The following is a 12,319-nucleotide window of genomic DNA, read 5'->3' as shown; positions in this document are numbered from 1 at the left end:
GGTGTAGGGTTTCCTGCCTAAGCAGGGGGTTGGACTAGAAGACCTCCAAGGTCCCTTCCAACTCTAATATTCTATTCTATTCTATTCTATTCTATTCTATTCTATTCTATTCTATTCTATTCTATTCTATTCTATTCTATTCTATTCTATTCTATCTAGTGGTGGTGGGCAGAACCAATCTCATCTGGGAAATAAATGTGTGGTAGAGAGAGTTTCCAGTTGTGACACTGAAAATAGTGGAGAGAAGAGCAACAGAGCTGATTAGAGGACTGAACGCTAAAACATAGGAAGAACACTTGCAGGAATTGGATACGGCGAAGTCTAGAGAAAAGAAGGATTTGTGGGGGGCGCGGGGACATGATAGCAGTCTTCCGGTTTTTGAGTGGCTGCCACAAAGAAGAGGGGGTCCACCCATCCTCCAAAGCGCCTGAAGGCAAGACAAGAAACAATGGATGGAAACCAATCAAGGAGAGAAGCAACCTAGAACTAAGGAGGAATTTCCTGACAATTAGAACAATTAACCAGTGGAACAACTTGCCTCCAGAAGTTGTATGTGCTCCAACACTGGAAGTTTTTAAGAAGAGGTTGGATAACCATTTGTCTGAAGTGGTGGAGGGTCTCCTATTTGAGCAGGAGGTTGGGCTCGAATCCCCTTCCAACTGTGTTATTCTGTTAAAGCCATTTGGCGAGAGCACCCATATCATGCTCTTCAAATTCCCAGTATACTCACCAGCCCCCGAGATAATTTAGCCTTTCTCTGAAATAAACTTCCTGCTGGCTGGGATGTGAAAAAAAAACCCTGAAACTTTCAGAAAGTACCTATTTGAGAACCAGTGCTTGTAGGTTCAGGATGTGCAGAAAAAAGGGAGTGTGAGAAAGAAAAACCTCATTTGAGTTACTTTCCCTTCAATGTTCAAAACCGTAGCAGCCGATCTTGGCTGGCATCCTTATAGGTCCATCCTAAACTGTTGGGAAACTCCCAGCCAGGCAGGCAGGAGGGCTCAAGCAGGGACCCAGCCTTGAGTCCTTGCAGTCACGAGATGCATAAGCTTGACTCCCCCTTAGTCACGTGGAACCTTATCTGGGAGATTCTTGTAGTATAGGTAGAAGTCAATAGAGTTACTGGCTTAGACTTTTCCCGAGTGGCTCTAGTTGTCCGCGCCTGACATAAACAGTTGCACTCAAACCTACAGTTCCACTGAGTTCACATCAAAACGGAAGAAGGATCCGGCCATCAGTTCTGCAGCGAATGACCTCTGCCCCGTCAATGGGGCGAATGACCCTGGAAACGGGCTCTTCATTTCCACCTCTATGATCTTGACCAGTGCAGAAAATCCTGGCGATGTGTCCAGTGGGAGTCCCTGATAGCCCTTGAAGACCAGAGAATAGTTTTCATGAAGTCCAGAAGCCAGAGGGGGCATAGCCAAGGAGATGGACATAAATCTTTTGGCCTTTCGCTTGTTCACCATCTCTGCCGTTGCCGCCATCGATGGGCGATGTAGCCTGTGATGATCAGTCCGAAGAGGGATCCGGTGGCTCCGATGGTGAAAAGGGCATCTGTGTTGACAACATCTGCAAAAGAAAAGGTGTGCAAACCATGTATTTAGTGCCATAAGCAGACAGGTGCATCCATCTTCTATTAACCCACCTCACAGAGCTCACTGGTGGCTCAGGGGTAAGAATGCCGTATTGCGGGCAAACTCTACCCACAGTCTGGAGTTCGATCCTGACTGGCTCGAGGTTGACTCAGCCTTCCATCCTTCCGAGGACCGGATTGTTGGGGGCAAGAGGCTGACTCTGTAAACCGCTTAGAGACGGCTGTAAAGCACTGTGAAGCAGTATATAAATCCAAGTGCTATTGTTATTGTTAGTATATTCCACCCTTCCTTCCTCTGTCTGTAGGTGAGCAAGAGACTAAGACGAGCCACTTCCCAGGTTTAGAAATATCGGGTTACAAATATTAAAGACCTCTGCCTCTATATTACATTTCTCCTCAATTTATGGTAATTTGATCTCTTCTTCATTCATATAAGTTCATTCTTTTTTAATGTAAATAGTATTGTTTGTAAAGATTTTTTTAACATTAAAACTTTACAATTAGCCATTTTAAAGCATTTTCAAAAAATGTTTTTAAAAATACATTATTTATTTTAGTTTTTTTAAATCTCACCTTCATTAGTTTTATAAATAAGCTAAGGCAGCAAACGTATTTAATACTTCTTCCTCCTCCTCCTCCTATTTTCCCCACAACGGCAAGACTGTGAGGTGGATTGAGCTGAGAGAGGGTCACCCAGCTGGTTTTCATGTCTAAGGCAGGACTAGAACTCACGGTCTCCTGGTGATTAGCCCAAAGTCACCCAACCAGATTTTATCCTGGTGCATTCAAATGTGACCCAAACCCAATACAGATAGTCCTCGACTTATGACCACAATTGAGCCCAAAATTTCTGCTGCTAAGTTGTTAAATGAGTTTTGCCCTATTTTAGGATCTTTCTTGCCACTGTTGTTAAGTGAATCACTGCAGTTCAGGGGTGAAATCCAATAGGTTCTGGAGAACCGGTAGCAGAAATTTTGAGTAGTTAGGAGAACAGGCAAATACCACCTTCTGGCTGGCCCCAGAGTGGGGTGGGAATGGAGATTTTGCAATATCCTTCCCCCAGGAGTGGGGAGAGAATGGGGATTTTGCAATATCCTTCCCCCAGGAGTGGGGAGGGAATGGGGATTTTGCAGTATCCTTCCCTTGCCATGCCCACCAGGCCATGCCCACCAAGCCACGCCCACAGAACTGGTATTAAAATAAAAATTGGATTTCACCACTGCTGCAGTTGTTAAGTAACACGGTTGTTAAGTGAATCTGGTTTCCCCATTAACTTTGCTTGTCAGAAGGTTGCAAAAGGGGAATCCCATGACCTTAGGACACTGCAATCGTCATCAATACGAGTCAATTGCCAAGCGTCCGAATTTTGATCACGTGACCACGGGGATGCTGCAGTGCTTGTCAGTATAAAAAACGGTCATAAGTCTGTTTTTACTGGGTATAGTTAAGAGTTTTTCAGTGGGTGAAACAAAATTGATATTGTATATGGTGACAGCAGCTAGGTTATTGATTGGTCAATATTGGAAAAGGGTTGATATGCCTACAATTCAAGAATGGACTTTGAAGATGGCCAGTTTCGCAGAAATGGCGAAGGTATCAGCATACTTAAAAGACCGGACTCAAGAGATTTATGCATGGGAGTGGAAGAAATGGATAGATTATGTGCAGAATAAATACCAAACTAGGAAGTACCAGATAGCTTTTAGCTAAAGGTTGTGTAGAAACGTATAGTTTATAGGGGGCAAAATAGTTTATTGTTAAGTAGAAATGTATAGTGCACAGGGGGGACAATAGAAGGGTGGTAAAGTATGATATAATATAATGTGGATGGATTTCACCTTGGGGAAGTCATGGGGAGGGAGGGTTAGGGAGGGTTAGGGAGGGATGGGGGGGGAAATGGGGGAAAAATTGATGTTTGTAAAACTTTTTCAATTAAAAAAAAAAAATAACGGTCATAAGTCACTTTTTTTCCAGTGCCGTTGTAACTTCGAACAGCCACTAAACAAGCTGTCGTAAGTTGAAGACTATTTTGCACGCGCAACTTCATCTCACTCACCGGCAGACACCACGACACGCAAGGTTGCTGTTCGGGGTGGGCTGGCAATCGCAACGCATCGATAGACCCCTTGGTGCTCCAAGCTGACGCTCTCAACCATCAGGGTTGAACGGCCCTCGGCTTCCTCCAGACGGTACTGCGATTGGGCCGCTGGGGTTTCCACCCACTGGATTTGGACATCTCTGCTGCATTTTGCGGTCTGGCACGTGATGCGAAGGGCGCCTCCCATGATCCCTTGGGCGGGCACAGGCACGATCGTGGGCCGGCAGGGATCCTTTGGTTTCTCTGTGGTCCCTTCTGTCGAGAAACCGTTGGTCGTGGAAACCAGCTTGGTAGTTGGTTTTTCTGTGGTCCCTTCTGTCGTGGAAATTGGCTTGGTAGTTAATTCTTCGTCTGTTAAGTAAGGGACAAGCAAAACAATCTTGAGTTTGGCTGAAAGACCTAAACCTAGTGACATCTGAAGCAGAGGTGGGTTTCAGCAGGTTCTGACCAGTTCTGGAGAACCGGTAGCGGAAATTTTGAGTAGTTCGGAGAACCGGTAGTAAAAATTCTGACTGGCTCCGCCCCCATCTATTCTCTGCCTCCCAAGTCCCAGCTGATCGGGAGGAAATGGGGATTTTGCAGTAACCTTCCCCTGGATTGGGGATGGAATGGAGATTTTGCAGTATCCTTCCCCTGCCGCGCCCACCAAGCCATGCCACTCCCACCAAGCCACACCCACAGAACCGGCGGTAAAAATATTTGAAACCCAGCACTGATCTGAAAACGGAATTGTGCATGGTGATGGACCATGTCTCAAATTTTGGAGATGTGGTCCCTAGCTCTGCCAGAGGGTTACCTGTTGGGTAAGAAGATCCAGCGGAGTTGTTGACCAGTGTGATGGAGTTGTGATCTTCAGTTAGGGATTCCAGCGTGGGGGCGGCTGTTGGTGTAGCCACAGATGTCCCAGAGCTGGTTTGCTTGGTGGAAACAAGATCGAGGAGGCTAGTGGTTGTCCCAACTGAGGACTTCCAATCAGCTGTGGTGAATAGCTCCGGAACAGATGTTTGACTTATCCTTCCAGATGTGGGAGTAAGGGTGATGCTCTCAGTAGCACTGAGAAGCTCCTGCGTAGCTGGAAACCAAATATTTAGAATTGTTAAGAGTAATTGTTTCAAGACTTTAGGTCTCCTTTGTTAGATGACGGGCATCCAGAAATCTCCAGAATGACAGGAAAGGGCAAAATGATCTCCCTAAAATGAACCAGCAAAAACCTGAGACAGTTTTGTTTTTCCCACCTGGGTAAATCCAGTTTATCTCCTAGCACAGGGCTCTCCAAACTTGGCAACTTTAAGACTTACGGACTTCAACTCCCAAAACTCTCCAACCAGCTATGTGAGGATTTCTGAGAGTTTGAAATCCACAAAACTTAAATTTGCATTTGGAGACCTCTGCCGAAAAAAATTGGCCTCACCCCTTACAACAAAGTTAAAACATCACTGGTCCTGTTTCACTTCCCACTCCCAAGCCAAGGCCCCAAAAATGGAGATGAAGGCTGAAGAAATTGCCAGCTCTTCAAAACTGGAATTGAGCTAGATTTATATAGTTCATTTTTAGCTTTTTTTAAAAAAAGAAAAAAAAAACCAAAATTATACATGAATAATATTTTACTTTCAAAGTTACTGATTAATGAAATTGGGGATGCAAATGAAAATATGGTATTCAAAATAAAGTTCTCCAAGTACAAGATTTGCCTGTAATTATGGGGATAGCCAAACTATTTTAATTAGAAGTATTTATCTAGTTTTGGTTCTCTTTGAAAACCAAAGCTTCTGGGCTTTTTGCTCAAAATGAAAAAAACAATGAAATTTTGATGATGAATGATTTTACTATTCTTGAAATATTTAGAAACCTAAAGCCAAAGATGAAGGTTGTGTGTCCTTTTTTTTTGTAGTTTACTGCACTGAAAAAAAGTTTAAAAATCACCCTTTTCCTCCCCTTTGCCTTTTTTCTTGTTTTTTCCCCTGTATTTTTATTTTAAAATGAAAACTAATAAAAACAATTATGAAAGAAAAGATTCACCCATAATCCTGATCTGGCACAGGCCCTATTTCAGTGATGGCGAACCTTTTTTTCTTCAGGTGCCCAAAGTGTGTGTGTGTGTGTGTGACAGTGCGCATGCCGACACCCATAATTCAATGCCACTCCGCAGGCCCTGCCCCCGGGCTCCCCCCGCGCATGTGTGCATGACCCCCCCCCCCGTGCTCCCTCCGCCCACACCCCCGTTTTTGTGCTAGCAGGCCTCCCTGAAGCCTCCTGGAACCAAAAACATGTCCCGTTTTTGTGCTAACGGGCAGGGGTGAAATGCTCCTGGTTCGGACCGGATCGCCGGATCTGGTAGTGATGGCGGCGGGAGGTTCGGAGAACTGGTAGCAAAAAGCCCTGCGCCCTCCCCCACCATGCCCAGCTGAGCCCACGATCATCAGAGGCTTTTTTTTTTTACTTTTAAAAGCATTTTTTCTACAACCTCTTCGGCTGAAAAAATGCTTTTAAAAATAATTTTAAAAAAAACAGCCTCTGAGGATCGAGCGGCTCAGCTGGGATCATCAGAGGCATTTCAAAGCATTTTTTTCTGCAACCTCTTGGCCAAAGAGGTGGTAAAAAAAATGCTTTGAAAAGTCTCTGACGATCCCAGCTGAGTTGCCTGATCGGCAGAGAGGCTTTTCAAAGCGTTAGAAAAAATGCTTCGAAAAGTTAAAAAAAAAAAAAAAGTTGGCCACGCCCACCCAGTCACATTACCCACCCCCACCAAGCCACGTCTACAGAACCAGTAGTAACAAATTTGACATTTCACCCCTGCTAGCGGGCCTCCCTGAAGCCTCCTGGAACCAAAAACGGGGGGTGGGGTGGGGTGCCACACACCCCCGCCCACGTGCATGCGACTCCCCCCACTCCCCTACACCTGCACACACGACCCCCACCCACGCGCATGCACGTCTCCTGACAGAGACCCGAAAATCAGCTGGCTGTCAGGAGGCGCACAGACATGCGCAGTGGAGCTGACCTTGGGCGTCGGCTCGCTTGCCCGCAGAGATGCGTGCCACAGGTTCGCCACCATGGCCCTATTTCAAAGTCTGAGGAAAGAGTGGACCGCCTGGGAAACTTACATTTGGGACCAGTGATGGCGATAGCAACCCTCTCGTGGACGAAGACCTCCCCTTCGACCTCCAGAGTTGCTTTGCATTTGTAAGTTACATCTTCGGCCACCCTCGGGAGCTCCAGTTCAGAGTGGTAGACAAACAGCTGGTCTTCTGAGCCTTCCATTTCTTCTTCTTCCATCTCCTTGGAAGCCTCCAGTTGTTCATCTCCCTGGAACCAGCTCAACGTAAGGGCACCGTGAGGGTAGACGTGACTCATGGAACACAGCAAGCGAGCCGGCTGCCCAACGGTGAGCGTTTTGGGCTGGGAGTCCAACTGCAAAGTATCTGGAAAAGCTGAGAAAAGAGGAGGCAGGTGAAGAGGAGGCTGTGTGTCTTTGTAGCTTTGCTTTCGGGGGTTAAGTGCCGGCTTCACCCTGGAGTGTGTGTTCGTGTGGTGGTGTTCCTTTTCTGGGCCACTGATTAATTGCACTGCGTTGTGTTAACTGTAATGATATTCTCGGGACATTTGTTCCTCTTATTGTTTCAGGAAATATTGGAATCTACCCAGAGGACTGGCATTATTGGATTAGAAATATAATTATAGCTCCCGTTATAAAGAACAATAGCAACAACCTCATTCGATGATTCACTCAATCATTGTCTATCCCCAAAATGTTAGAGATGCCCTTCAGACAAGGTTGAGTTTTCATGACTACAAACACAAGTATGCAAAAGTTATTTCCTTCATTCTTTCTCTTTTCTATTTTCTTTCCCTCCCTCCCCCTCTTCCCTCCCCTCCCTTTCATCTTTCTTTCTCCTCCCTCCCTTGTCTTTCCTTTCCTTTCCTTTCCACTCCTCTCCTCTCCACTTCCTATTTACTTTCTTCCCTTTCTCCTTTCCCTTCCCTTCTTCATCCATTTACTTCCTTTCTTTTCCTCTCCCTTCTCTGTCTATTTACTTTCTTCCCTTTCTCCTTCCCTTCTTCATCCATTTACTTCTTTTCCTTTCCTTTCCTTTCCCTTTCCCTTTCCCTTTCCTGTCCTTTCCTTTCCACTCCTCTCCAATTCCTATTTACTTTCTTCCCTTTCTCCTTCCCCTTCCCTTCTTCATTCATTTACTTCCTTTCTTCTCCTCTCCCTTCTCTGTCTATTTACTTTCTTCCCTTTCTCCTTCCCTTCTTCATCCATTTACTTCCTTTCCTTTCCTTTCCTTTCCTTTCCTTTCCTTTCCTTTCCTTTCCTTTCCTTTCCCTTCCTCTCCCCTCGTCTCCTCCTTCTAATTCTGTTTTCTGTCTTAAATTACTCCTTTCCCTTCCCCCTCTCCCTTCCTCCCCCGGAAATAGATTCAAGCAGCAGATGCTTTTTGAACTTACAATATACATTCAGCTCCACCTTGGCCTGAGAGGGAGTCCCTTGGCACTGTCCTGAGCACAACTTTGTCCCCTCCATGTTAATGGTTGCATTGCTCAGCGTTAGGATGCTCTGGGTGTGGTTTGAAATGATGTTCCCCAAGTCGGTGTCCAGGCCTTCCCATTGCACTTCAGCATCAGGACAATCCATGGAACAGATCAGTTGAATAGTGCCTCCACGTTCCACCAGCGGCTTCCGAGGCTGGATGGCGGGCTTAGAAATTGGAAGACCTGTTTGTGACAAATGGACAACTTCCTCAGCTCTAGGCACCAAGTTCTCTTCCCCACCTATGCTGGACTGCAACTACCATCCGTCCAGTTCATTGTAAAAGATGCAAGCCCCATCCTCCTCCCCTCCCCATCCTCCCCCACTCCCCATCCAATAGAATAGAATAGAATAGAATAGAATAGAATAGAATAGAATAGAATAGAATAGAATAGAATAGAATAGAATAGAATAGAATAGAATAGAATTCTTTATTGGCCAAGTGTGATTGGACCTACAAGGAATTTGTCTTGGTGCATACGCTCTCGGAGTACATAAAAGAAAAGATACATTCGTCAAGAATCATAAGGTACAACACTTAATGATAGTCATAGGGTACAAATACGGAACTGAATCATACTAGGAAATAATATAAATCGTAAGGATACAAGCAACAAAGTTAGTCATACAGTCATAAGTGGGAGGAGATGGGTGATAGGAACATTGAGAAGATTAATAGTAATGCAGACTTAGTGAATAGTTTGACAGTGTTGAGGGGATTATTTGTTTAGCAGAGTGATGGCGTTCGGGAAAAAACTGTCCTTGTGTCTAGTTGTCCTGGTGTGCAGTGCTCTATAGCGTCGTTTTGAGGGTAGGAGTTGAAACAATTTATGTCCAGGATGTGAAAGGTCTGTAAATATTTTCCCAGCCCTCTTTTTGACTCATGCAGTATACAGATCCTCCATGGGAGGCAGGTTGGTAGCCATTGTTTTTTCTGCCATTCTAATTATCCTCTGAAGTCTGTGTCTGTCTTGTTGGGTTGCAGAACCGAAACAGACAGTTATAGAGGTGCAGATTACAAGGTTTCAACCCAGATTCTTCCTGAATTCTCTCTCTCCTGCCCCCGAAAAAAAATTACAGATAGTCCTTGAGTTACAACCATTCATTTAGTGACCATTTGAAGTTACAACAGCACTGGTAAAAGTCACTTAGGACTGCTCCTCACACTTAAGGAGTGTGCACGTTGTCGCATCCTCACGGTCACATGGTCAAAACTGCACAGAGGTCTGTACAAAATTGTACAGAGAAACATATACAGGTAGTCCTCAACTTACCATTCATTTAGTGACCAAAGTTAAAAAAGTACTGAAAAAAGTGACTCGTGACTGCTCCTCGTTGTAGCATCCCCACAGTCACACGATCAAAATCTGAGCGCTTGGCAACTGGCAGGTATTCATCACAGCATCCTGGGGTCACATGATCGCCATTTGCAACCTACCTAGCCAGCTCCCAACAAGCAAAGTCCGTGGGGAAGCTGGATTTGCTTAACAGCGGCATGGTTCACTTAACAACTGCAGCCATTTGCTTAACACCCGTGGTCAGAAAGGTTGCAAAATTGGCTATGGCTCCCTTAACAACCGCCTTGCTTAGCAATGGAAATTCTGGTCCCAATTGCGGTTGTAAATCAAGGACCAACTGTACCTCCGATCTGCCTTCCGTTACAAAGGAGGATCCTTTACAGTACAGGAGATCCTGGGTGAACCTGTCAGCATTTCGTTGTTCTTTCTTTCTTACATCCTGCCTTTCTGTCTTGAAATATGTGCCCAGAATAACAAGAGTTGGAAGGGACCTTGGAGGTCTTCTAGTCCAACCCCTGCTGAGGCTGGAAACTCTATACCATTCCATACAAATAGCTGTCCAATCTCTTCTTAAAAATTTCCAGTGTTGGAGCATTCACAGCTTCTGGAGTCAAGGCGTTCCATGAAGATATATGAATAGAATAGAATAGAATAGAATAGAATAGAATAGAATAGAATAGAATAGAATAGAATAGAATAGAATAACAGAGTTGGAAGGGACCTTGGAGGTCTTCTAGTCTAACCCCCTGCTTAGGCAGGAAACCAGGGTGGATAAAAATCAATGATATTTTTTAAAAAATCAAAAAAATCAGATTTTTTTGATTTAAATCGGATTTTTTTGATTTTTATCGAATTTATTTTAATAAAAACTTTTGGGGTAAAAATCTATCGTAAGATAGTTTTCTATTTAAGATACATAAATAATTTAGTTTATTCAGGATAAAATGGAGCTTAGTTATGTAGCATGAGGCTGTATATTCTGCAACACTGGGACTATCGGTGAGTCAACAGTGGGTCAAAGGAGTAGCAGAGATGACAGTTGCTCTTTAAAAATTATGATTTAAATCGAGTTGATTTAAATCAAGCCTTTTTACTAGTGATTTAAATCATGATTTAAATTGTGATTTAAATCAACTCGATTTAAATCAAATCCACTCTGGCTTATTGCCCCCACAATCTGGGTCCTCAATTTACCTACCTCGGCAGGATGGAAGGCTGAGTCAACCTTGAGAGCCTGGTGAGATTTGAACTCCCACTAATTGCAGGCAGCTGGCAGCTAAGTGCTACTTTCACAGCAGTTTAGTCCCCTGCGCCACCAAGGCTCTTGGGTTGGACTAGAAGACCTCCAAGGTCTCCTCCAACTCTGTTATCTGCTATGCCAAAGGTAAAGACTGATTCTCCATTGTTCCCAAGGACAGACCAGGGGATGAAATCGCAGTGAAATTGGTCCCTGGAAGAATTAATTGAGGCTTTAATGAACTATGCAGACACAGAAGATGGATTTATTCTATAATCAAGTTAACCCAAGAAGCAACTGGATTTTCTGGTATTTCTTTGAAGATGTTTCCCTTCAAAGAAAAAAAATAAAAAACCAGAAAGTCTAGTTGCCTCTTGAAAAAGCCCCTTTGGGACAACCATGACCTGGATGACTGAGAATCTCCATAGACATAATCAAGTTAAGTATATTGTGCAAGCAAAGCCAATCTAAAACGTTCTGATTCTGAACTTGAAGCAAAAAAGGTCTGGACAGAACAAAACGGCACTCAATGCAGCAAATACTATCCCCTTATCGCTTTTTCTGGTCCAGTTTTTCAAAACGTATCTAGGATAAAACGGCTTGCATTATACAATGGCAATCGATCCATTGGAGTTCACTATCGGTGCAATTCTGTTTTTTTGAGTCTCCTCCCTGCACCTCCCCATAACTGTAAATTCAGATGAGCTATATAGGCACATAGGCATGGATGCGTTTACGAATTGAATTTTTGGAAGAGATTTACAAACATTATATATGGCTATAAACATACACACACACACACAAAATCTGACTTACTGCAGCCGTAGCAGACCAAACTGAACAGGAATACCAAGGAAATCGTGGCCATTTCTTTGACTCCTGGATCTCTCTATACACAGGAGTCAATCCTGCTCTGAGTTAATTCTTTCTTTCTTCCTTCCTTCCTTCCAGCTGTGCTGCTAATTCTTCGTCTGTTCCAAAACTCACACACCGACGACGCTTTTAAATCTAAAAGGGATGTCACTGCCCACCCTGACCTTATGGAAAGCAATTTCCTTCTCTTCCCCTAGTCTCCTCCCTTATAGTAGAACTTAAACAACACAGTAGTATTTTCTTAGGTGTTTTGTTTCATTTTCAAACTGACGGGTGTATGTTTATTTATTTATTTATTTATTGGTTCGATTTATATGCCGCCCTTCTCCGGAGACTCAGGGCGGCTTACAATGCGTTAAGCAATAGCCTTCATACTTTTTGTATATACCTGTTTAGTAGGGCTTTTGCCCCCCACCCAAGCGGTGTTCTTTTTTATACAAAGTCAACTTATTGCCCCCACAATCTGGGTCCTCATTTTACCTACCTCGGAAGGATGGAAGGCTGAGTCAACCTTGAGCCTGGTGAGATTTGAACTTGCAGTAATTGCAGGCAGCTGGTGCTACTTAGCAGCACTTTAGTCTGCTGCACCACCAAGGCTCTTCATGTTATTTATTTATTTATCAAATTTCTATACTGCCCTACTCCCGGCGGTGAACAGCCAAGATAAAACACAAATAATACAAAC

General features: G+C 44.1%; 1 protein-coding gene across 1 annotated transcript; it reads right to left on the bottom strand.

The window, feature by feature from the left end:
* Window positions 1-341: 341 nt before the first annotated feature.
* Window positions 342-11,737, bottom strand: MADCAM1 (mucosal vascular addressin cell adhesion molecule 1). Its single transcript, XM_060695078.2, has 6 exons — window positions 11,578-11,737; window positions 8,145-8,411; window positions 6,800-7,126; window positions 4,492-4,767; window positions 3,654-4,046; window positions 342-1,572 (listed from the first exon to the last, which is right to left on the bottom strand). The coding sequence occupies exons 1-6, from the start codon at window positions 11,627-11,629 to the stop codon at window positions 1,463-1,465; spliced, it is 1,425 nt and encodes a 474-aa protein (XP_060551061.2). The 5' UTR covers window positions 11,630-11,737; the 3' UTR covers window positions 342-1,462.
* Window positions 11,738-12,319: the final 582 nt, after the last annotated feature.

This window comes from Pantherophis guttatus, chromosome 1, assembly GCF_059756535.1.
Source record: "Pantherophis guttatus breed Tessera chromosome 1, ASM5975653v1, whole genome shotgun sequence".
In the NCBI taxonomy this organism is placed as follows: Eukaryota; Metazoa; Chordata; class Lepidosauria; order Squamata; family Colubridae; genus Pantherophis; species Pantherophis guttatus.
This window is presented reverse-complemented; position numbering and strand designations above follow the sequence as displayed.

Coding starts and splice junctions, on each gene's coding strand:
- MADCAM1 (XM_060695078.2), bottom strand. CDS start 11,629: ATGGCCACGATTTCCTTGGTATTCCTGTTCAGTTTGGTCTGCTACGGC. Junction 8,412..11,577: donor TTTGGTCTGCTACGGCTGCA/GTAAGTCAGATT, acceptor TGTCACAAACAG/GTCTTCCAATTTCTAAGCCC. Junction 4,768..6,799: donor CGCCATCACTGGTCCCAAAT/GTAAGTTTCCCA, acceptor TTTGGTTTCCAG/CTACGCAGGAGCTTCTCAGT.